Source organism: Loxodonta africana, chromosome 8, assembly GCF_030014295.1.
Source record: "Loxodonta africana isolate mLoxAfr1 chromosome 8, mLoxAfr1.hap2, whole genome shotgun sequence".
NCBI classification, from domain to species: Eukaryota; Metazoa; Chordata; class Mammalia; order Proboscidea; family Elephantidae; genus Loxodonta; species Loxodonta africana.
Genome location: NC_087349.1, coordinates 47,551,782 through 47,578,835, shown reverse-complemented (window position 1 = coordinate 47,578,835; position 27,054 = coordinate 47,551,782). Strand labels below are relative to the sequence as shown.

The 27,054-nt window shown below is 40.0% G+C and overlaps 1 protein-coding gene across 2 annotated transcripts in view; it reads left to right on the top strand.

Moving 5' to 3' along the window:
- The window catches only part of MAGI2 (membrane associated guanylate kinase, WW and PDZ domain containing 2), a 1,483,873-nt gene that overhangs the window by 1,337,173 nt on the left and 119,646 nt on the right, over positions 1-27,054 (top strand). For both annotated transcript variants that reach the window (XM_064289914.1, XM_003407180.4), the window contains one exon: positions 5,328-5,576. In XM_064289914.1, the coding sequence (XP_064145984.1) occupies positions 5,328-5,576 (249 nt within the window). The remainder of the gene's footprint in view (positions 1-5,327; positions 5,577-27,054) is intronic.

The window sequence follows — 27,054 nt, the reverse complement described above, 5'->3', positions numbered from 1 at the left end:
CGAACAGAACAAGGGGTTACTATGTGGTTTACAGTCAGGAAAGGTGTGTGTGTCAGGGTTGTATCCTTTCACCATACTTAATCTGTACGCTGAACATATAATCCGAGAAACTGGACTATATGAAGAAGAATATGGCATCAGGATTGGAGGAAGACTCATTAATAACCTGCATCATCCAGATGACACAACCTTGCTTGCTGAAAGCGAAGAGAACTTGAAGCACTTACTGATAAAGGTCAAAGACCACAGCCTTTAGTATTGATTAAACCTCAACATAAAGAAAACAAAAATCCTCACAACTGGACCAATAAGCAACATCATGATAAATGGAGAAAATATTGAAGTTGTCAAGGATTTCATTTTACTTGGATCCATAGTCAATGCCCATGGAAGCAATAATCAAGAACTCAACACATTTCATTGGGCAAATCATCAAAAGATCTCTTTAAAGTGTTAAAAAGCAAAGATGTCACTTTGAGGACTAAGGTGCACCTGACCCAAGCCATGGTGTTTTCAATCACCTCATATGCATGTGAAAGCTAGACAGCGAATAAGGAAGACCAAAGAAGAATTCATGCCTTTAATTTATGGTGTTGGTGAAGAACATTGAATATATCATGGATATATAAATCTGTCTCGGAGGAAGTACAGCCAGTATGGTCATTAGAAGCAAAGATGGCAAGACTTCATCTCACATATTTTGGACATCTTATCAGGAGGGACCAGTCGCTGGAAAAGGACATCATGCTTGGTAAAGTAGAGGGTCAGCAAAAAAGGAAGACCCTTAACGAGATGAACTGACACAGTGGCTGTAACAATGGGCTCAAATATAGCAAGGATTGTGAGGATGGCACAGGACCAGGCAATGTTTCCCTCTGTTGTACCTAGGGTCGCACCTAACAACAAACAACAAAGATAGAAAGGCAAAATTTCCAATTTGGCAAAAGTAAGCTAAAAAATACCAAGTTTCCATTGAGTCAGTTCCAACTCATGGGCGAACCCACGTGTTTCAGAGTAGAACTGCGCTCCATAGGGCTGTGATCTTTCAGAAGTTGACTGCCAGGACTTTCTTCCAGGGTGCCTCTGGGTGGCTTCAAACGACCAAGCTTTCTGTTAATAGCTGTGCATTTGTCTTGCGCTACCCAGGGACTCCCTCAAAAGTGAGAAATTGTGGGATAAAGGGAGAAAATATTCAGTAATACATCAATTTTATTTGCCAGATAATAGTAACACGGGTCTTAAAACTTAAACAGTTTTGAGCGACGATGTCTTAGCCACATCACCACTCCAATATTTAGCTGTTTTTCCCCAGTGATGTTAGAGTGGCTTTAACTATTACACTGAAAGTATAAATATTTATTCTTCAGTAGTTCGGCTTTGAGAGATTCAGCCTCATGACACATTGTTTTGAATACACACCATCCCTCAGAGAGGAGGGTGTCTCTGAGGAATTTCCTTAAGTGTAAACCTAGAATTTATGTGAAAGAAAGTTTTATGACTTAATCAAAACATATAGAGTCAGTCTTAAAGTTATCCGCATCTTTTCTCTAGCACCTGGAGGAATATCTAATTGTCAGCCTAATGCCAAGAAAGCGAAGGTTGTCTTGGCAACTGGGTGAAAAGCATAGTCAATGTTTAGGGTTCTGGTACCTTCCCTGGTCCTAGTTACTACATTTTTTCTCAGCTCCAAATGTATATCCTTGTTCTTTGTCTACAAACATAATGTCACCCATTTAAGTAAGCTGTCTGCTTTGATAGGTATAAATTAGGAGTGCACAAAGTCAAATACCTGCAGACAGGCCAGCCCCACACATTTTCAGGGCCACAGCCACGAGCTGCCCCTTCTCCATCAGGCACCATGAGGGACCTCATGCACATGCATGTGGACACGCAGCCCACACCTCCAAGTTCTATACACACACATACCCTAATGGCCACCCCTTGGTCATACTTCAAGGCAAGGTATGTCCATCTGCAGTGCTATCAGTCATCTGGGAGACCATCCTGAGAAGAGGCCCAGACACACCTTGCAAGTAGGCAAGGCCCATTTGATCACAGAATCCTGGAGTCATGGTCCCCAGGGCATGGACTAGAAGGAAAATGAAGGCTCCAGGAGATTTCTCACTCTGGGTAAATGAGTAAAGCTGGTCATTTGCAAGAGACACTGTGGAGTGGTGAAGTCTGTGGTGATCTGTAAAGTACATACCCAGTCAAAGGAGCAGCCATACAATTACCCAGCTCCTTGGAAACTCTATGGGGCAGTTTATACTCTGTCCTATAGGGTCGCTATGAGTCAGAATCGACTCGATGGCACTGGGTTCTGGGAGCTGATTCCTGCCAAATTTTTCCAGAGAGGCTAGAAATCCATATTTCTGTAAAACCCCCCTATTTCTAAACATTAGCAATTAATTGTAATAACTATTAAACACTGTACAGGCCAGCACTGTGAAGGAATAACAAACGAGTCTACAGGCCTGGGGCAGCTTCTGGGTAGTGGTTGGCTATTCTGATCTAAGCCATCTCACACGGAGAATGCTGTCAGAGATTCCCACCTCCCCAGATAGATCATCTCCTAGTCAGCACAGTGGTGATTTCCAGTTTGACTGGTGGAGACAAAACAGAAGATTAATCTAAAACTGAATTATTTCACTTGAGTAGATACTAAGTGACTGAATTCTGGGTACCCATTTGCATGTGAGCCAGAAGAATGAGTCAGAGATCCTGGATTTAGTGAATTAAAAAAGAGAAAGAGCTTAGCACTTGGTGTTTTTGTCACTTTATGACATTTGGCTATAGTATTCTAAAACAGCACTGTAGATGCCCTACACCAGGAATGGTTGTTGGAAGGAAGGCCATCTCATTTGGCTCTAGAAGTCGGCTGAGTAGAAGGGTGATGTGGACTCCACAAAGTTCCTCAGAGTCAATCACGCTACCAGTTTCCAAGTGTCAGGCACTCAGAATAAGCCCAGAAAGAACATGCAAGATTTCCTAATTTTAAATGTGTCATTTTGCTAAAGATAAAGAACTTTGTTTTAGAGGTTGAAAGAGGAGTCCAAAAGCAATAGAAGAGTATGCTATTTATGTATTTGACTCTTTCACTTACCCAGGATCACACATGCTGACTCCGTCAATGATTTTTTTCTCTCTTTAGCACCTGTGGTGTAGCCACTCCCAGTCATTTACTGCAAAGACAGGTAGTTTTTCTTGCCACTTTACTGACAAGCACAGCTCTCTCCCTAAAATATGACAGCCAGAAAATAAGATCTCTCTTGTCACTGCGTATGACATTTAGTTACTGATTTGGTCCAATAACTCGGGGAGATTTTCAATTTAATGTAGCAGCATAATAATTGTTAGTTTTTCTTCTTCCTGACTATCTCTAATCACTTTATTTCCAACTTGCATAAGAACTGATAAAGGACATGTGCTTTACCAAGACAAAGACAGTTTGCCTTTGGATGATGTTTTCCACAGAGGAGGGTACATTTTTACAGGCCAAAGTTTTAAATTCTGGTTGAAAGAGGGAAAAGGCTTTGTCACTGACATTTTTGTTCTTTTATGACCTCAATACATTTCTTACAGATAAAAGCATCCTTTTTTATTAAAACCTGATTAATTAAATCTTAAAGAAAAAATAATCAAATTTAGCAGATGATAATAAGCAACAGCCTGGGCCTTATTCTTTCTGTAATTATAAACAAGAAATGAATACATTCTTCTAAGGCCATTTACTTTTTTATCTGGGTATATGAATAAATGCATCTCGTTCTTTGTAAGGTACCAGTGTAATAAGACATCTCGAGTCTCTGTTCTTTCTCCCCTGACTTTTTCATTTCAGAATGGTATTCCCACTTATAAAGAGCCTTTGCCAGAACTTTTACAAATTATTTTTAACTTGCCATAAGAGACATCTTCCAGAGTTCTAAATAGGGGACCATATCTAGAGACCCAACAAAGAAATCATTAAAACCCACTTCTGTCAAGATGATTTCAACTCATAGGACCCTTTAGGACAGGGTAGAACAGCCCCATAGGGTTTCCAAGGCTGTAATCTTTATGGAAGCAGACTGCCATTATCTTACTCCCACGGAGCAGCTGGTAGGTTCAAACTACTGACCTTTCAGTTAGCAGCCAAGCACTTTAACCACTGTGCCGCCAGGGCCCCTTCAAGGAATCATTAGTTGTGATTGTTTTCCCTCTTATTATTCCTCTGTTCCATAAACTTCTTTTGATCATACTAATCAAGTTGTAAGACAGAAATAAAACAGTGCTATTTCAATTTTTTTTTATTTCAATTATGCTATTTTAGGTACCTATTTCAGTTCTTTTAATCAGAGTACCAATACCTAGGTATTAAATTAAAATGGCAAAATTCTTTCCAAATGACAGACCAATTTTCACTTCAAAACCTCGATTCTCTTAGCTGCCAATTTTCTATCATTTCTCTTGGTAAATATGCTTGCTTTCTCATGGAAGTAATGATTTGGTTTATCTGCGTGGTAATACTGTGTACATTTTGTAATAATAATACATGGTGTAAATGACCAACACTTCTAACACATCCTTAAAAACACATCCTTAGAGATTCAAAATTCATGATTCCTTGGCCTGATATCATTAATAGAGTTGATGCTAGCAGGGGCAAACTACTTTTAAGAGGTACATAAATTAACACTCTTAAGCTAACAGAACATCACAAATTAGATAGAACCATGGCTCTTTAGAAAAATTACAATGGGTCACTTTTCACGGACGTGCCCAAGCTGTTAGGCCCCACTTCCAATACATCTATAACGGCACTTCTCAAAGTGTGATCTTGAAACCTGATCCAGGTTCCTGTGCCTAGTTTTTCCTGACCTACTGAAAAAAAAAAAATTTCTGTGGGTGGGCCCTAAAAATGTATATTTCTTACAAGTACCTTGAGGAATTCTTATGGGCAGAACAGTTTTGGATTATGTCCACTTGTTTTATGATTGTCTATGATCAAATATTATTTTGCAGCTAAGAAGTTCAATATCTAAAACTTGGCATTGCTTAGGGTGGTTGCTGTAAAGAAGAGGATGATATATACAAGTGGTAGCACAGAAGAAGCTGATGAGGGTTTTACCTGTATGTCCTAGGAAGACTGTAATTGGCCCAGGACATGAGGGCGGGCTTTGTAGCTAGGTTTGTAGCTCTTCAAATGGTCTCCAGGTCTGGGGGGAAATAGAAGCCAGTCAACCAATTGTGTAACAACGCCAGTGTCAAGAACACTGTCTAGTGCATAGTAGGCACTTATTAAGACCCTTGTTAAATAACTGAGTCCCTATGTACCATACGTATTCCAGGGGAGCCTTGCCCAGAGAATGGGAGGAGTCCGGGTTCTGTGTCAACCCACCACAGCTCTCCACGCAGTGACTACGCAACCTACACCAACAGCAACCACGCTGTCCCCAGCAGCAATGCCTCTCCCCCTGAGGGCTTCGCCTCTCACAGCCTACAGACCAGCGATGTGGTCATTCACCGCAAAGAGAATGAAGGCTTCGGCTTTGTCATCATCAGCTCCCTGAACAGGCCTGAGTCCGGATCCACAATAAGTAAGTGACCAGTTCGCCTGCATTTGAATAAGGGGTCTTGCTTTTACTTGTTCTGGTGGTAGGGATACTGGACAGTGGATAAGAGGATTGAAAGTCCCAGGTTGTGAGCATAATTAAGGCCTTCTTAACACTGATTAACCTAATGTTGCTGATTATCAACTCAGGGAGAATGCATGATCACAACTAACCCCAACCTCCACCTTTACGCACTCCCCATAAAAGCTCTTCATTGGTTTCTGAGCTGGGGAAAAAATAAAACGGAATAATGTGATAGTGATGGTTTGAGGGGAAGGGTGCTCTTTTTTATGGGTAGGTCAGGGAATGCTTCTCCAAGGAAGTAGTTTTTGATTGAGAGATACTTCATAAACTGAAACCAGACACGCAAAGGATTTGAGGGAAAAGCGGTCTATGCAGAAACCTTAAGGTGGAAATGAGCTCAGCAGTCAAGAAACAATCCCAGTGTGACCATGGTGAAGTGAGAAAGGGAGAGTTCAGGAGACCAAGACATAGAACTAGGCAGGAAGGAGCCAGTCGGTGCAAGGATTCACGCGCCAGGGGAAGGAGTTTGGGTCGTAGTCTAAGTCCATGGTAACCATTTGAGGGTTTTAACGGAGGTCTGAAATCTGACTTACGTGGTTAAAAGATTAGTCCAGCTGCTTGTGGAAAACGAAAATGGGGAGGGGGAGCAAGAACGGACACACGAAGCGCTGTTACCAGTACCAGTTGCCACTGAGTCAGTTCCAACTCGTGGTGACCCCATATGTGTCAGAGTAGAACTGTGCTCCATCAGGTTTTCAATGGTTGATATTTTCAGAAGTTGATCACCAAGCCTTTCTTCCAACAATTCTCTTGGTGGACATGAACCTCCAACCTTTCAGTTAGCCGCTGAGTGTACCACCCAGGGACTCTGAGACACTCTTAGGAGACTGTGATAACATGCTGGTGCCTTCCTCTAAGGTGGTAGCCGTCAAGAAGGGGAGAAGTAGATAAATTAAACTTTTAAGGTTCCTTTCAGCTCGAAGGTTCTGTAAGTCTATACAACAGGTAACAGTCAGAGGTCATATTTCTCTCCCAATCAGTCATCCTCGTAGAGTCTCAGGCTTCCTTGGTCATTTTCCTTTCAGCAGCATTATTCCAGAAGTCCCTCAATAGCGAGTAACAGAAGACAGAAGAGGAGATAGGGAAACTGGTCCATTGTTCTTGTTGATTTAGCCCCAAAAGCTGTAGGTAGCAACACCAGTATAGAGTGCTTTAGAGAAAAAAATAGCTACATTTGCACCCCTGTCGTAATCCTAAAACTCCTATAAATTGTGGTAGCTTTCAGCACGTTGAAGGGAGGGAAGTGTCCAACAATACTCAAGAAATCAAATTCTTCAGAATGATTAAGAACTTTCTATGATAAGGTTAATATTTTCAAAAACCACCAGAGAAAAGTAGAAAGAATTGCCCCCTTTAGCTTTAGCCTTGACAAATTCAAGAGTGAAAACTACAGAAGAGTTAAACCTCAGTGAATATCTGCAGGAGCGAAATTACATACATCTGAAAGTACAATTTCATTCTTCTTTTTCTTCATGATAAACTGAAGAAATAAATCCAGTCTTTAAGCACAGACTAAAAGCAGGATTCTGTCAGGACGATGGACGCACAAAGATTAAAAGGACACAAAACTAAAAATTTTCATGAATTATATAAACAGCCTTCCCATAATTTACACTTGGGGAAAATGTTCACAGAGAGCCAGTGTAGCTATTCCAGTCATTCAAATTGTTTATTGGGGTAGGATGCCTAAAGGACTGAAATAAAAATAAAAAGTATATGACCACAATGAAAATGTTAAGCATGTATTTAAGGTCTCAGCTTTATTTGTAGTGTGACAGTTTTTTATTTCTAAATGTACGAGGGAAAAGTGTGTGCGTGTGTGTGTGCACAGACTGCGTAAAGAAACGGTGGACACTTCTCTCTCTTGCAGATAAAATCCAGGCAAAGGTAGATTTGGAAAAGAACAGGTATAAATGTTTACAATTAACATGTGATTTTTTTCTTCCTACCAAGTGACATTAGTTTGACCTCAAAAGAATAATTCTAACCACTTTCAAAATGGTATTATTTTTATATCACCCTGGAGAGCAGAAATATATTCTAGAGTTCATGATGCTTCATGGCTTCGTTTTTCACATATTTATTTCTTTTCAATTTAAGGAGCTTGAGATGGGGCTTTGCCCCCTGCTCTCTGGAAAAGGGAGCTATTATCCTGATGGCCATTGCATTTACAGCATATCATTTGCAAGGAGCACCTAAAAGGTTCTTGGAGCTGACACTGTTTCATACTGAATTTGTTTAATAATTTTGAACTCTACTTTTGAACGAAAATGCTAAGTGCCTCATGAATTTTAAGAGCTACCCTTGTGCCACACACAGCTCCATCATCAAAAATATCAAGGGTTCTTGGGGTCTGTGAGGTGGGAGAATGTGATACTATCAGGTACTCAGGGGTCATTCATTCCCAGGGCTTGTGTTGTTCATCTCCTCACGTGTTACCCAAGGATCATTAACACAGTCATGGTTATTCTTATGGCCGAAGACTTTTCTTTGGCAGACAAAGCACTGTTACGCCTTTGATCAGAGCATCATCCCATTTAGGCCAGGGAGTGGTGTGGCTAACACCAGGGCTCTACAATCATACTGCCTGGGTTTGAAACCTGGCTCCATCATTTACTCATTGTATGACCTTGAAGAAGTTACATGCCCTCTTTGAGCCTCAGTTTCCTCAGCTGTAAAGAGAGGACTATCTTAATATCTGTGTCATAGGATTGCTATGGGGGTTAAATGAATTAATACATGGAAATACTTAGAACAACGCTGGCACAGAGTGAGCCCTAAATACGTCATTGTTGTTATCCAGATCACCATCCCTGCTTGTAATTATCTATCCATTCCATCAGCTCACTCTTCTTAGAGGCTAGAGTTCACCGGGCAGTCAGATCAGTCAGCCATTAGTCAGGACCACCCACTCTCCCAAGGCAGCTAAATCTGGGCAGCAGATGAGCATAACTCTGAAGGCCAGCTCCCCTCCCACTATGCGGATCTTCTAGGAGCACAGCTTTCCCCAACGCCCACCCACCTGCAGCCTGAGACTCAGTGGGAGCAGTCAGGGAAGTCAGAGCAGCAGCTGTCAAGCCTGTCCGGCTGAGCCTGCCTGTGCTGAGCCTGCAGGCTGCAATTGCAGCCTCATCTTCCCAGAACTCACCAGCCAATAGACAGAAAAGTTCTGGACAACCTCGAAATACAGACTGGAAGTCCTGCCTTACAGAAGCTACCTGCAAATACTATGTCTCTACTGAATATATCAGAGAAGAGGCGAGCGTGAAGAACCCAAATGTAAACTCCCCTGCCATGCAGACAGGAAAAGAGTCACCTTCCCTAGCTTCATCAGCCAAGTCAACAACTTAGCCCAGGATGTGGGGTGTTCACCCAATCAGCAAGTTGGGAGCTGGGTTCCTGGCTTACTCATTGTGTAGCTTTTAAAAGGGCTTTTTACCAAATCCTTACATATTTTTTCAAAATCTTATTTCCCCAGGAAATAAAAGATTTTCTTTATGTCAATTAGTATAATTAAGGAGCAAACTTCTTCCTTCTAAAGGAGATATAACTATGCTTGGAGTAGACAGGCCTTGGAGGCCTTCTATCTACAGTGCAAGAATATCCTTCTTGATTTAAAGTGAGAATAGGCAAGCTTTCTGAGCATTTTTGTCTCATCCAAGTATTAAGTATCTTTTCAGACTTTAAATTTGGGCTCAGGGGGAAAAAAGGTGGTTTCCAAACCAGAGCCGAGAATAAAAGAGAACTGCAAGAGGAAATTGCATTTTAAATTCTTAAGTAGATTCAAATAAAGCTGTTCATTGCCATATTTTTTATAATTGTAGAAAATTAATAATGTTAAAGCTTTTCTAGAACTAGTAACTTTGGGGTACTTGGGAAGTTTGAGGGATTTCCTTCCATTGGCTGACTCTGCTGCCATTCTTGCTGAGGTGTGTGTACCCAGGAGACAGGAGTCTCTGGAAGCCCTCTGACTTCTGAGTGGATCAGATGCTTGCTCTATATGAATATCGCAGAGGCCATGTGCTCAAGGCCTGAGTCCCAACATCTAGGTCTTATTGCGGAGCTATAACCTGCCCACCTGGGTGTTTCCTGTTTCCTCCTCAAACTTGCTTTCCCATCAGAGGTTCCCAAGAAAAGTTTTGGCACAAGTGATGAAACATAAGTGACCCTTTATCTCCCCTTTTTCTGTAATTTTTCAGGAACATCATGTTGGAATTTATGGGGAAGAGATATATGGACAGCTTGGACATCAGTGGTAGAGGCTGTCAGGCTGTTGATGGAATTTATACTTAGATTCAGGCCCATAACAAGCTGTAAGATAGAACATAATTAGGCAGCTGCAATAGCGACAATATAAATGGTCAACAGTAGGAGAACAATTACTTCAACCCTTCCTTCCTTCATTTGTGTTGTCCTAGAGACAATGAGTTGGTTTTCCATATCTTTATCAGCAAGCGCCTCACTGGTCAGGATGCTGCTGACTTCTCAGCAATCTTTCAGCTCTGTATTAAAACTGAAAATCATTGTTTCCACCTGTGTACTTTACCATAGCTTGGAATGTGAACTTGGTCATTGTTGACTTTCCCTGAATTCCACTGCAATCTGGGATTGCAATGTTTCGAGAAGGAGTAAAGTATCTTTGGTCAAGTACCTTGATGACTTTCTCAAAGTCCTTTGATGATATCCGTAGGCTACTGAGTTTTAAAGTTATCCTAGAAATTCAAAAGCTTAGTCTGCAGGTCTTTTATGATATTTTGAAGCACGGTTACCTATAAAGGATTAAATAAAACTGAACTAGCAGTGAAGCAGGTTAAGGTTTTCCCATCAAAACTCACCCCACCAACTATGCAGCCACTGAACTTACAGTAGGCACAAATTAAAACAAAAAGCCAAGGTTTCTACCAAAATGAGGAGATGTAAACTAAATGAAGAGAGCGTAGGGCAATAAGCCTGATCCTCACACTAACTAGTGTGTCCGTTGAGCAAGTCACTTGATCTTCCTATGCTCCTTCCTCATCTGAAACAAAGGGGAGGTCATCTTTATAGCTTCTTCCAGCTCTAAAATTCTAGTATGCTATAAAACAGCAAATAAGGTATTAGGTTAGTTTCATGTGTGAAGCCATGGGTAAGTTTAAGGCCTAGATCATATTTTTCATTGACTTACGCTTTCTTCACTTTCATTTTTGATTATGTTTTTAAAAGTGGCTCCGAACACTTTGAATTATTTTTTTCTAGCTCAACCTCTTGTCAAAAAAGGATCTGAAACAAGCACTTAAATACCAGAAACCAGCTCCCCTTTTAAAACAACTTAAGGCAATGTTTCCCACCCTTTTTCAATTCAGGGCACGCTGGTGAGATAATAACATTTGTATGACACACTGAGATAAAACAAATGAGGCTCCTGGATGCAAGAGGCAATCTGCCCAGGAGCCTGTACCCCTTCCCCAAGCCTCACCCAACCATCCTGAGGGATGAGGTGCTGCTGTCTTGGTACACCGATAACCTTTTGGAACACACTCCTTTTAATGGCACCATGGTAACAGAGCTCTGCTCTAAAGTGAAGTCTCTAAATTAAAAAAAAAAAAAAAAAAATAGCAACCAATAAACACCTCATTTTATTTTTACTGATTTGGGTTGTGATACTGCATTTTCTTCAAACCTCCATTTTGAGGCTTATTAAAATTGTCACCTTGAAAACACAGGTAATTGGTACAAATGGTACTGGTCCTGGTGCCTGGACCTTCACTGTTGCTGTGCTGTTGTGAGGTGCTGTTGAGTCAGCTCCAACTCATAGCGACCCCATCTATAACTGAACAAAACATTCCCTGGTCCTGTGCCATCCTCACAATTATTGCTATGTCTGAGCCCACTGTTGCAGCCACTGTGTCAATCCATCTCATTGAGGGTCTCCTTTTTTTCTTTCACTGACACTCTACTTTGCCACGCATGATGTCTTTATCCAGGGATTGGTCCCTCCTGATAACAGGTCCAAAGTTAGCGTCCTTGCTTTTAAGGAGCATTCTGACTGTACTTCCTGCAAGACAGACTAGTTAGCTCTTCTGGCAGACCATGGTATATTCAATATTCTTCGCCAACACCACAATTCAAATGTGTCAATTCTTCTTCAGTCTTCCTTTTTCTTTGTCCAGTTTTCCTTTGCCTATGAGGCTACTGAAAAGACCGTGGTTTGGGTCAGATGCACCAAAGTGACACCTTTGCTTTTTAGCACTTTAAAGAGGTCTTTTGCAGCAGATTTTCCAGTGCAATACATCGTTGATTTCTTGATTGCTGCTTCCATGGACATTGACTATTGATCTAAGAAGAATAAAATTTGTGACAACTTCAATTTCTTTTCCATTTATCAGGATATTGTTTATTGGTCCAGTTGTAAGATTTGAAGGCTGTAGCAGTGGTATCACTAGATGCGTAAAGGGGGTGTGGACCGCACTGGGTGACACTATCAGAGGGGTTGATACCAAAATGACTTTCTATAAAAATATCCACGTAGTTAGCTGTAACAACAAAAACATTTTTCGTAAGCCCATCTTACATGTATCAATATATCTACAAGGCTAAAACTCTATGCTAATTTATTTTTTTTAACCTTCTAAACCCTGGTAGCTTAGTGATTAAGAGCTGCAGCTGCTAACCAAAAGGTCGGCAGTTCAAATCCACCAGGTGGTTCTTGGAAACTCTATGGGACAGTTCTACTCTGTCCTACAGGGTTGCTCTGAGTTGGAATCGACTCAACGACAAATGAGTTTGGTTTGTTTTTTTAATGTGCTCCAGTCAGAGCTGTCATTACTACCCAATTACAATGACGCTTCTAATCATGTTGTTTTGTCTGCACGTGCTACAAGCATGCGCTGTTGTTTTTGTTGCTGCTAGTGTTTTTATAATTGCTGATTTTGTCAATTTTTCTGGTGTTGTAGCTACAATACTGTGGTAATTATTTGTGAACCTATATCAATGACTTTTTTGAGAATGAAGTAGTAATTAAAGGAAAAGAAGGACGGATATACAGGAATTACGATTTACAAGTAACGTTAAAACCCAAAAACCAAACCCACTGCCGTCAAGTCGATTCCGACTCATAGCAACCCTATAGGACAGGGAAGAACTGCCCCATAGAGTTTCCAAGGAGCACCTGGTGGATTCGAACTGCTGACCTTTTGGTTAGCAGCCGTAGCACTTAACCAATAAGCCACCAGCGTTTCCCAAGTAACATTAGTACAAAAAAATTACTAAGGATTCTGTATGGTGTGGTGTGAGAGGAGGTCCACGGAGGTAGGGGATGTGACACCATGAGTTACTGCTCTGGGTGACACCAACCCTAATGATACCACTGGACTGTAGTCTTAGATTTTCATTGTAAATTTTAACTTATCAATGTTCCATCCCTAACACTCATTGTTGGAAAGTTACTGGAATCATCCTCATGCAGTTGAACATGGGAATTAGAAAGTCTGTCTCATTTTTTTTTCTCTGTTTCTCATTTGTTGGCAAAAGCAATTATCCTTTCAGAGTTCTTTACCAGCTTTGTAACATGTAACATCTCCCAGCTCTTTAAACGGATCTCTGCTTTGAATTTCGAAAACAAGGGGCTTTTGCTCCAGGCTTTGATTTATGCCAAGAGCAGCTCATGAAGGAGGTGCGATGGTATCACCCACACTGTTCATGTGAGTGCTTCCATAATAGAAGAAATACATAGGGGTGGAAGACCCTATATAAATGTCCATGTAAAATGTCAGCTTTCCCCAAATATCTGCCTTCAGTGAGTATAACTCACTGAAACAATAGGACAAGCAAGTATCTTTGTAACCTTTGGGAAAGTCTACATATACAAAAAGATAATATTGTGTTCATCATCTGCCCTGACATACATGTGTTTTAAATCAAATAAATCTTTTCACATTTATTAGCATGACTTACTTTCTGCTTCATGTAGCCAGAGGCTGGGGTAGAAGTAGAGTACATCATGATGCCAAGTGCATCAAGAAAGATGGTATTTTCTATACAGATCTAATCTTCCTATAACAATTCCTTGATCATAACACCTCTGATAAAAGTATTTGCAGGATAAAATGAAACACACCTCTCTTATATTCAAGATCCTAGGTAATCTAGATGTAGCTACTATTCACAGGTTCTATTCCATCAAAGATGGTTTAGTTACTTACCCCTGAAAGACACCTTCTGCTTTCCTGCCATGTTTTGCCCTGCTGTCACTTGAAATGCCATCCCATATAACTCCTATCAGGGTTTCTCCTAGGCCCTGCGCTACACATCTTACATCATATTTAATCTTTACAGCAACTCTATGAGGTAGAGACTATTCAAATAGTAAACACCTCTCAGAATCAGCTCAAAAACCATAAAACTTTGCTGACCCATCAGCTATCTCCCTCAAGTCTCTCCTCTAATTCTAATACGAAAATTCTTGTCTGTAAATTCATTATTTACTACACTGTAATTTATCTTCTATTATTGTGTCTGCAAAAAAAAAAAAAATTTTTTTATTACTATCTATTATCATTGTCATTTTACTTTTTATGTATTTATGTTTTGCTTCCCCCAAACAAATTGTGCATTCCTTAAGGGCAGGAAACAGTGCCATTTCCTTGAATCCCTCACAGTTCCCCATACCATGATTTTCAAGGATTTGTCACATAATGTATGTGGATTGCATTGGATTGGATACTTGCAGAGTGATCAGGCATGGTCCTCATCCAAAGCAAAACTGTGAATTTACTCGGCTCTGTCTCTGCACTTAAGTCTATCTGTTCCATTCCACAAAGGCAGCAAGACAAATCTCTGAAAATGGACAAAGCAGCAGAGGATCATTTAGGAGAATTGTGTGCAAGCTGATCCTCACCCTGTGTGAGAAACTGCACTATAATAAAGTGGAACTGGAACAATGTCCCAGAATACAGATTTCCCATCAGTTGTTCTCAGCCTGGCTAAATGATTCAGTAGTCAGACCAGGGCCTGGTGAAATTTCAGAGGAGAGAGCACTCTAGAAAGTCAGGCTGGGGAGCTCTCTCTGTGCCTCTCGGCAGGAAGGAGGGATGGCCTCTCTGACCATAAGCATCTGGGTGGCATAGGCCCGTGGCCTTCGAGGGCCAGGCTGCCAACCTCAGTGGGCTCTCTGACTCACCTCATGCTGGCACTGAGTATTCCTGGCATGGTCATCCCTCCATGTGAGCCTCACCTCAGCAATAATTATATCGTCCTACACAGAATGGTTTAGATGGCATCCCAAGCAATTCAGAACAAAATATTTCTTCAAATTATTTATTCATTTCACTATCCTTATTAACAAACCAGCCCATTTCAGTTTCAAGTGAACAACTTCTGAATCGCATTATGTCTTTATAGGATCATGCGCAGCTAAGACCAGGGCAAACAGGACCTACTGAGTCAGTGTCATTTTTTTCAATCCTGAACATGACTCATTTTGTTCCTGAATTAAAAACCTGGCTGTTTGAGTTCTACCCGTAAGCAGACAAAAAACAACAAAAAAAATGATTTTAACCAAACTGAGTACTCTGATATTTGAACATTGAAACATCCAGGAAGTAAAACAGAAAAAGAAATGAAGCATTTTACTCTGTTAGCAGTAACAGATTTAAAGATCATTAAACTGTGAGAGTCTGCAGAGAAGCACCATTATTCTTATGCATTCTGAAGAAGAGGAGCAAAGCAACCTATCAAAAAAATCTGTGAGCACTCACAGTGCATTAAAAAAAAAAAATTCTGGACCATTTTTCTTATTGTTCGAATGGAGCTTATAAATCATAAGTTTTCCCCACTAGGGAATCCTTTTTCAGGAGGATTTTTATTATTGTGTTCAGAGACTCTCTAGGCAGCAGCAGAAGGTGGATATCTTCGTACCTTCAGGTATTCAGTTGTCTTAAAAGTTCATGAGCACTGAGACTAGAGGAATCCCGGCGGTCACGGTCCCCAAACCTTCTGTTGGCCCAGGACAGGAACCATTCCTGAAGACAACTCATCAGACATGAAAGGGACTGGACAGTGGGTAGGAGAGAGATGCTGATGAAGAGTGAGCTATTTGTATCAGGTGGACCCTTGAGACTGTGTTGGCATCTCCTGTCTGGAGGGGGGATGGGAGGATAGAGAGAGTTGGAAGCTGGCAAAATTGTCACAAAAGGAGAGACTGGAAGCCCTGACTCATCAGGGGGAGAGCAAGTGGTAGTACGGAGTAAGGTGTATATAAACTTATATGTGACAGTTTGACTTGATTTGTAAACGTTCACTTTAAGCTCAATAAAAGTTAATAAAAAAAAAAAGTTCATGAGCATCAGTGGGTGCTTCCTCTCTGGGCTTAAGTCCTATAGCTCCTTGTTATTCACTAGCTGGTACAGGGGGAGCGCAAATGGTTAGAGACTCCAGACCATATATACAGGATCCTCCTTCTGCCAGTGGAATATACCTGTTACTGTCCCATGAGATTCAAAAGAATTCAGAGCCTGCAGGTCAGTTTTGCAGAAGACACCTTTTCTTTGTAATCTATTTAGGGCCACATGTTGAATTAAAATCTCTGTACTTTTATTTTTCTTCTTTTTTCATTCTAGTCAAACACATAAGAAAATATTGGGGGGGGGGGTCCTAGTAAAGCTGGTTCCACATGTAGAACCATTTTATAAGCCTATTGTTAAATGAACCCAGTGTTGTTATTTGTCCCCACTTTTTAAATATGTTGAAAGAAAGTTATGAAAGGATGTTTTTTCCAACTGGACACTTGAGGGCATTTCTTTTTGAGGCCCATATTTCTGTTCCAATCCAGCTCTCACCAAGGGCTCAGTGAGTGCCTCTAACCAAATTCCTTCCTACCACACCAAATTCCGTGACAAGCCCTTTTTATTTGTTCATTTGATGACCAGTAATTTTGCAATTTAAGCTGGATATGTTTCCAACCAAACTATTCCCAGAACTTGGTTAGAATCATTTCTAGAGATGAATCAGTCAGTCTTTTCTGGGTGATGAGTCAGATCGCTAGGCATTCCTACGGTTTTAACAGTGCCAGAGAAAATTAACTAAATAGTGGAACATGCTGTTGGCATTTTCATTTGTCAGTCTATATTCCAGATCTTAGTTCTCTAACCCAGGCAAGGGTTTGCACCACAAAAATGCCCGGATGTTGAGTATCTAAGAAACCCATCTGCTTTCAAGGGTGAAGTGCCCAACACCTTCTGTTCGGAAGCTGTCCGTCATAAAGATGTGCATTTATGCATCCATCATGAGAGGAAAGCAAGGAGGATCACATATTTTGAAAGGTTTTGCCCTTGGAGTTTTCCAGCACAGAGCAGTGGACATAACACAAAGTAAAGAACATTCCAACTTAGAATTTTTCATTCAAGTGTTTATTAGACTTGCCAGATGAACAGCAAGATGAAAAATAGCTCGCATTCCTGTAGGCACTTGACCAAACTGAAATACAATAAAACCTGCTTGCCAGGTTAGCCTCTGATGTTGGTTTTCCCTGGTGCTAAGTGGCTAAACAAAGGCTGACAGGTAGTGCTCTCAGCTCCAATCAAAGTGGGCCTATAAGCACCTAACTTCATATACTAGATGAATTTATACAAACCACATCTGTCACTCTTGGGAGATTAAGGAAGCTACTACCCAAACATGCTTTCCAGACGTAAAACTTGAATACATCCAGCCCTCTCTATCAACACTGCTAATAGTGCCTTAGTGGAGGATCTATGAGTTGGAATCAACTCAATAGGAGCGGACTTGGTTTTTGTAACCTAAACCTAATGGATTAGGTTAATGCTGTCCAAGTAGAACTTTCTATGATGATGGAATGTTCTGTTCTGCACCATACATTCTGTAGCCACTAGCCACATGTGGCTATGGAGTACTTAAAATGTGGCTAGAGTGAGCAAGGAATTAAAATTTTTAACTTATTTTCATTCAATTCATTTAAACAGCTACTTGTGGCTAGTGGCTACCATATTGGACAGCTAGTGGTCTTTAAGTGCTCTTCCTGTCTCCAGTCTTATTCCCACCCTCACTATCCTTCAGCCCACCTGTCATGCTACCACCAGATATTCTTGCTAAAACAACAAGTCTGATGATGTTACATAGTTCTCATTATCCATTAGTGCCTTCTCATTTTGCTGTGCTAAATTCCAAGCCACCTGGCACTACATATAAGTCCATTCATTATCTGTTCCTGTCTACCTTTATGTCAGGTCTCACTGTTGTCTGTGCGTAGTATGTTCAGGAATCACTGTGGTCCTCATGGAAGCTCTCAACCACAGCATTTCACCACCTACACCCCTGCTTAGCCTGTGGAAACAGATATCAAGACTAACTGCTAGCGTTTTTTTCCTGTGGGCTCCATTTTTAATTTTGCTGAATTTTAGTACTTTTTTTTTTCTTACATACCCCATAAAATAACAGGGCAACTCTCTCTATTTTTAAATATTACATATTTGATATTGGTTTTTTACTTATCTCTTTTTGTTTCCTTCCAAAACCTCTCATCCTCCCCCGATTTCTCATTTTTAAGGTAAATTTATTTATACAGGTAGTCCTCGACTTAAAACAGGATTCTGTTCCAATGACTCCATCATAAATTGGTTCTGACATAAGTCGAATACCTCTTTTTTAAAATTTTCATTGTAATTGCCTTTTATTATCAGTATCGTTATAATCTTTGAACATCTGTGAGTGAACATCTGAGAAATATAACAGCAGCAATTTACGCACGGCAACATTATATGTAGTACATATTACTAACGATTAAGATGTACCAAAAAAAGCAGATGGTTGTAAGTGCAGTTCATCATAACTCAGATATATGTCATAAGTCAGGGACTGCCTGCAGTAATATTTACCCTTTTTAGTCTGCAATTCTATGAGTTTTTATAAATGTATATAGTTATGTAACTACCACCACAGTGAAGTCAATCCCTCTACCCACCCCTATTCTCTGGCAACCACTGCTGTTTTCTGTTGCTACAGTTTTACTTTATACAGTGAAACCAGCGAGAGCTTGAGTGGAGGGTACTGCCTTGTTTTTCTGGGTCTTGCAAGTTTTCCGCCTTTGACAGGATGCTTACCGCTTTTCTATCACTCTCTGTTAAGAATTCTACCTCGTAAACACCCAGTAAGCTTTCCTTCTCTGACAGGTGTTGTCTTACATAGGTTCCAGCTTTCCCAGGTTTTACCGTATGTAAATGGAATCATGTAGTATGTAGCCTGGTGAGTCTGGCTTCTTCCACTTAGTGTAATACATTTTAGATCCATCCATATTGTTTCATGTATCAGTAGTTTGTCCCTGTTTATTGCTAAGTAGTATTCTATTGTGTGGATGTACCATACTTTGTTTAACCACTCCCCAGTTAAGGGACTTTTGGGTTGTTTCCAGCTTTTGACAGTTATGAATAAAGCTGCTATAGGAGTTTTCTTATAGGTTTTTGTGTAAACAAGAGTTTTCATTTCACTTGGGTAAATGCCTAGGATTTGGACTGTGGAGTCATATGGTATTGATTTCCAGAGTGGCTGTCCCATTTTGTATTCCCTTGTATGAAGGTTCCAATTGCTCAGCATCTTTATGAGTACTTGTTATTGTCAGGTTCTGTTTTGGGGGTAATTTAGCCATTCTTTTGGTCAGCGAGCTATGGGTTGGAATCAACTCAAAGACAATGAGTTTGGGTTTGGATTTGGATTTTTATCCATTCTAATAGGTGTGCCGTATTATCTCATTTTGGTTTTAATTTGCGTTTCCATAAAGACTAATGATGTTGAGCACCTTTTAATGTGATTTTTTTTTTTTGTCATCCGTATATTTTCTTTGATGAAGTGCTTTTTCACTTTTGGTTTCTTCCCTCTGAATGGTATAACTGGCACTTAACTATGCACACCCAACACATTTTGAGGCTCTTCCACCCTTCTTTTTTCATTTGTCATGTTAGAATACTACAAATCAATTTATGATGATGGTCTCAAGTAAAATTATGATGAGGATATATGTTTCCTTAGTAAAAGTGAAAACACATATAGTTACTATACTTTAAAATATAAGTGGAAAGAGAAAATACATATCAGCAGAAGTCCAAATGAAGTTAAAATGTGCACTACTTGGATAACAAAAACTAGGCATATGCACTGATGGTCTCACTTTTCAAGTAAGGAAACTCTGACATAATTTATTTGGCCATTCAGAGGTCACACTGCAAGTTGTTTCCAAAGCTAATATATGATCAATGTCTTCTAGCTCCTGAACACTTTGCTTGGGGGCTTTTTCATATTTAGTTTCACCTAGTCATGCAAAATTGCATTATTTCAAGTTAAAACATGATATATCCTGTTAATGGAACGTCGGCTTCTGTGAGAAACTGAAGAGCCAATAAATATTCATGTAATCTCCTGGATAACATACTGAAAAGGACAGCTGGCTCAGGAGGGATAATTTGCCTGGGTTAGTATCTGTTTCCATTTACATTAAGAAAATATTGCAAGAAGTTATTATCTGCTGCAGGGCTTAGGGGAATATAGTGGAAGGCTCGTATAGCACCTGATTGCTTTTGACATTTACCTATTGTAACTGGGAAACTGTGTGAAGATAGCCAAGTGACTTTACAAAACACAATTTCAGAAGCTATAAAAGGAAAAAGGAGATGGCAGAGATAGAATACACGCATCTGTAAAAATGAAAAACATGACTTGTCAGCAACACCTGCTTGTAACTATCAACCATTTCTACTGGGCCTGCTGAGAAATTATTGAGAGCCAAGTACATTGATGGGTGTGAAATTTCTTGTGCTTCAAAAGGCAGTGGAGAGAGGAGAGAAAAGAAGTGTGCTTTTATTGAACATTTTAAACCCAAATATCTGGGCTTGATTAAATGTAATTTTATGACATCTTCTGTACACTTGAAAAGAAACCACTTGTTCTTTACGGTTCTATCTGCCAGGGTTACAGGAAACAACAGGACTTTTAAAGTTTGGGTACATAAATTATTTGACAATTTTTTTTTTCCAAATAGATTCCAACTCTTGCCAGGACACCAAAATATTGATTACTGCAACTGATTCAAATTTGCAAAAGATAATTCTAGTTTCTAATGGATGGTAGTAATATGATAGCATGCTTATCTCCTCCCATTTCTTAGACACCTCCCCCGCATAAAGTAATAGTAAATGAATAAAAGGAGTGGGCCTTAGTACACAAGAAATTTTACAGAAAAAAGATGGTACTATATTCTGTTTATTTTGCCCCTTCTGCATCATGCCGTGAATTTTGAAGTTTTTAATACAATTTTCTCATTTTGCATAGTAATTCAGTATTTTCTAGTAAAAATTTGATAACTTCTCCCAATAAACTATAAATAAAAGGAACCCCTTATTCAGGAACTAAATTTATCATCATAAAAATGGGCCCTTTGAAAGCTGGATGTATGTGTTGAGATGGGAGTATAATAATGCACCTCAACTCTTTGACTGTTTGGAAAAAAAAAAAAACTTATTTTTCTGTTCTGCAAGTGGAGAAACCTTTATCATATTTAATATCAATAGCTCTCTAAATTTTTTCCATTATTACTGAATCAGCTTGCTGTTTATTTTGTCAGCAAACCTTGCCAGAAGTTGCTCCTCACTAAAATCACTCAAACTGAGCAACACAGAATTTCACCTTTTACTCCTTGACTTCAGGAGCCCTGGTGGCACAGTGGGTAAGCACTTGGCTGCTAACTGAAAGGCTGGAGGTGACCCACGAGCCACTCCACAGGAGAAAGATGTAGCAGTCTGCTTCCATAAAGATTATAGCCTTGGAAACCCTATGGGGTAGTTCTACTCTGTCCTATAGGGTCACTAGGAGTTGGGACTGACCGAAAGGCAACAGATTTGGTTTTTGTTTGTTTTTGTTTACTCCTTGACTGGAAGGCCTTGGATCGCTAGTTTTACTAAGTGATGCAAATGTATGTCCTTTTCCAGGTCTTTGGAAGGAAATGCAGAAAATGCTGAACAGGGCTGATATTTGACTTGATAGAACCAGATTTTCTATAGTGATTTTCAGAACAAAACAGGTCAAAAAAAGATGCTCTGCTAACCAGAAATTAACAAGGTAAATATTAGGGATAGGCAGAGAAATGAGAAGTATCTTTACAGAAGATAAAGGCTTAAGCATCCAGAAACAGACTGTTCTATTTCAGTTCTATCTAGCTCCTCATGCCCCACACCTACCCTCCTGACCACCTACAGATTTTAGGATAGCTATTTATTCTGAAGTCTCCTGGATTCTGCCACTGTAATGTCTAGACATCTTGTCAAGCTGTAAGGGAAAAAAAGCATATCAAAAGAATACACAAACTTCTTCCAATATGGCAGAATATATTAGTGTGTGTGTATAGTAAAAACTTTGAAAGCTGGAACATGTGTAAGGCAGAAACCTGTCAGAGAAGGAAAAGGAAAACTCACTGGGTGTACGAGGTAGAATTCTTAATAGAAAAGTGGTAAGCGCTTGTCAAAGGTGGAAAACTTGCAAGAACTGGAAAAGGAAGGTAGTCCTGTCGAGTTCCAGCTTTCACAGGTTTCACTGTATATGTATATATAAAAAAAAAAAATTTTATGTATATATACACACATGTATATTTGCTTTGTAGCTGACCCAATAATGTGTGCCTTACTACATAAAAATAATATTCACAAAAGAAGAAGAGAATTATGGTAATTTTTCAGCCTCTTGAATCAATATATAAAAAAAAAATCAAAGGGCCTTTAAGAATACATGTACCAGAACTTATTTGGGCTACCTTTTCTGGTGAGGTGTGTGGGAATGAGAAATGCAGCTACAAGAGAAGAAGGACTATTTTTGTTCCTTCCTTATCACCCACCTTTCTGGTGATTTTTCTTGGCATCTATACCGTATTTCGCTTACATCTTCCATTGCAGACATTAGCAACAGTGAGTGATTCAAGAATGAAATGTGTTAAGTATGTGTCTTCACAGGACTTCCTACATAATTTGCAGGGCTCAGGGCAAAAGGGACATGTGGGGCCCTTGTTCAAAAATTATTAAGACTGTCAAGACAGCAATGTGGAGCACTAAACCAAGCACTGGCGCTTCTGAGCTGAGGGCTCTGTGCAGGTACACAGGTTGCATAACCATGAAGCCAGCCCTGTGTCTCTGGGACCACCAAAATGTCCAAAAAGCAATGAAACCATTTTAACCCAGCTTCATGTTCCAGGATGGAACTTCCAGTCAATTATAGGTAATTACAATTCCTAATTCTGTGAGATTTCTTTCAATTACTAGTTCACTCTTAGTACTTAGCTATTAGATTTTTAAAACTGGTGCAAAATAAAAACATAAATGGTAATATACAGCTAATGAGTGTTTCTCTCTCCCCAACCGTATAGTTAATACTTTCTAAATGATGTTTTCTGCCCTCAGAAACATGAGTTCAGCTGGGTTCCCAAATTGCCAGTGATGAGCCCCTCTTCCCATCCTCCTGTCTGGCCATCTGGTTGTTACCAACTAGAGGGTAACTAAACTGTTCAACCACAAGGGAATGACTCATGGGTGCTGGGGGGGAGTGCACTTCGTGAATATGCAGTCCTTAAAACACCAGCTGCTCAATTTTGGGTCTTGCAGCTTACTTGGCTATGAATATCAGGGAAGACTTTTTCATTTTTGAAAAGCTAAATTTCACAGACTTCTAGAGGAAAACAAGTCATGCAGTCTGCTTTTTAATTTTACCACATTTTTTTAGAATACAAAACATGTTTTTCCCACCTCTTCACCCCTCTGATGACCAAGACAAGCTCTTGCAAAGGACACTGCACGACACTCCTAGAAGGGACAGCATCTAGCTGAATGGATTTGTCACAACTCAGTCAGAACTTCTAGGAAGGAGAGATGGAAAAATAAGCAAGACTAACACTAGGCTCAGGTTTCCAAAGGCAGAAAAACATATCAAGAGTCTTCACCATGAATTAAAAGATAAATTTTTTGTGACAATCTTCAATCACCCCTACATATTCAGGCTCCATCAATAGGAGCTGGGCTAAAGGCATCATATCAGAGCTCTCAGACAGAGAACCAGCAATTCCAAGAGCAAAAGGGACTCCTGCCTACAAAGCAGTTCTCCTGGTTTCCTTCTGGATTTGCCAGAGCCCTCTTTCCCACCATGAGTTTTGCCCGAAAGGGAGCTGCATCTTAGCCTATGGACAATTATGTTCCTTCCTTCCCAGAATGACCTTTCTTTTCCTCACCACTCTCTGAATCCACACCCAGATTCAGTACTTTTTCCTCCCCTCTACTCTTGTTGGAGTCCTAGTGGTGCAGTGGTTAGGAGTTCGGCAAATGCTCGCAATTTGAATCCACCAGTTGCTCCTTGGAAACCCTATGGGGCTGTTCTATTCTGTCCTATAAGTAGCTATGAGTCAGAGTCAACTTGATGGCAATGGGTTTGTTTTTTGTTTTTCTACTCTTGTTTCATGTTACGTTTCCTATAGACTTGCCATTTTCTGTTGTGCTTTAAGTATGTTTTATAGGTTTGTCTCTGGTCTTCCCAAATAGACTCAGTTTCTTGAGGTCAAGTGTCTTGCCATGTTATGGTGTGGTTGTCTTCCCCACTAGGCCAAATCTAGGTGTGCTACTAAGGAAATGCTATGCAGAAATGTGTGGATTGGTGTAATAATCTTCCTGCTTTAACCCACAGTTCTAAAACCAGATGATAAATTTCACAGAGTATTGAAAGAAAAGACAATTTGAGTCATTCAATTCTGGCCACAAATTCAAGATGCAAACTAGCTTCCCTTGCCCCTTTAAGCTAATAGAATGTTGTTTAACCTTCACAATTTAATGGAATTGTGAGCTAATGAGAGTTTATGCTATTGATTGCCTTTGAAGTATTTATTTTTGTCACAGTCATTTCACAAATTTCTCGCTTATAAGTTTGACATGATTGATGCAGAATCTACTATTCCTGTCTAATGCTTTCCTCCATAAAAACAGCACTTGGTAGGATCTATTAACAAAGAGATACTTAAATGTAAACATGAGTCATCAAGCTTTTCCTTCTCTGAAATGAAATATATTTAAAACAGGGAAACATGCCCAAAAAGGGGGGAAAAAAGAAGGTGGAATCTAATCATTCCTTCCCTTACAATGATGCAGCTAAGGATTTCAGGAAGGATCCATTGCCAAAATTTTCAGAAAGAATCCATCTGCAGAGCAAGTGAACTCCTCCAGGTAAAAATCCCATCTCCTTTATGAGTACTAAACCGGGTAGAATGCAATGTAAGCTCATTGGCTGAATCAGCCCACTTTGCCCAGGGGCTGACCAAACCTGGATAGACCGTACAGACATCCCAGAAGAGAACCCAACAGCAAAAAGGAAGGATCACTGCTTCTTAGAACAATATGGTGAGAGACCTGAAGAATCCAGGCTTTTCGAACTAACTGAGAAAGCATCCAGTTCAACTGATTGCCTCTGCATATTCTTGTTGACAGTGTGGTATGTTGAGCAGTGCTGAGTGATTCATCTACAGGAAAATATAAAACATATTAAAATATAAATGTACAGTAATGTTTCACCCAGAAAGGAATAGAGGGGGAAAAAAAAAGTGGACTTCTTTCTTAGTTATTTAGTGCTGCTATAAAAGAAAGCCCTCGTGTGTCTGTCGGTTTGTCGTACTGTGGGGGCTTGTGTGTTGCTGTGATGCTAGAAGCTATGCCACCGGTGTTCAGATACCAGCAGGGTCACCCATGGAGGACAGGTTTCAGCTGAGCTTCCAGACCAAGACAGAGTAGGAAGAAGGGTCCGACAGTCTACTTCTGAAAGGCATTAGCCAGTGAAAACCTTATGAAGAGCAGCGGAACATCATCTGATATAGTGCTGGAAGATAAGCCCCCCAGGTTGGAAGGCACTCAAAAAATGATTAGGGAAGAGCTGCCTCCTCAAAGTAGAGTCGACCTTAATGCTGTGGATGGAGTAAAGCTTTCGGGACCTTCATTTGCTGATGTGGCATGACTCAAAATGAGAAGAAACAGCTGCAAACTTCTATTAATAATCGGAACCTGGAATGTATGAAGTATGAATCTAGGAAAACTGGAAATCATCAAAAATGAAATGGAATGCATAAACATCGATATCCTAGGCATTAGTGAGCTGAAATGGGCTGGTATTGGCTATTTTGAATCGGACAATCATATAATCTACTGTGCTGGGAATGACAACTCAAAGACGAATGGTGTTGCATTCATCATCAAAAAGAATGTTTCAAGATCTACCCTGAAGTACAATGCTGTCAGTGATAGGAAAATATCCATACGTCTACAAGGAAGACCAGTTAATACGACTATTATTCAAAATTTACACACCAACCACTAGGGCCAAAGATGAAGAAACAGAACATTTTTATCAGCTGCTGCAGTCAGTCTGAAATTGATCGAACATGCAATCAAGATGCATTGATAATTACTGGCGATTGGAATGCAAAAGTTGGAAACAAAGAAGAAGGATCAGTAGTTGGAAAATATGGCCTTGGGGATAGAAACAATGCTGGAGATCAAATGATAGGATTTTGCAAGACCAACGACTTCTTCATTGCAAATACCTTCTTTCACCAACATAAACAGTGATTATACACATGGACCTTACCAGATGGAACACACAGAAATCAAATTGACTACGTCTGTGGAAAGAGATGATGGAAAAGCTCAATATCATCAGTCAGAACAAGGCCAGGGGCCGACTGTGGAAAAGACCATCAATCGCTCATATGCAAGTTCAAGCTGAAACTGAAGAAAATCAGAGCAAGTCCAGGAGAGCCAAAATATGACCTTGAGTATATCCCACCTGAATTTAGAGACCATCGCAAGAATAGATTTGACGCATTGAACACTAGTGACCGAAGACCAGACTAGTTGTGGAATGACATCGAGGACATCATCCATGAAGAAAGCAAGAGGTCACTGAAAAGACAGGAAAGAAAGAAAAGATCAAGGTGGATGTCAGAGGAGACTCTGAAAAGTGCTCTTGAGCATTGAGCAGCTAAAGCAAAAGGAAGAATTGATGCAGTAAAAGAACTGAACAGAAGATTTCAAAGGGCATCTCGAGAAGGCAAAATAAAGTATTATAATGACGTGTGCAAAGAGCTGGAGATAGAAAACCAAAAGGAAAAAACACGCTCAGCATTTCTCAAGCTGAAAGAACTGAAGAAAAAATTCAAGCCTCAAGTTGCAATAGTGAAGGATTCCATGGGGAAAATATTAAATGATGCAGGAAGCATCAAAAGAAGATGGAAGGAATACACAGAGTCATCATACCAAAAAAAATTAGTCGATATTCAACCATTTCAAGAGGTGGCATATAATCAGGAACTGATGGTACTGAAGGA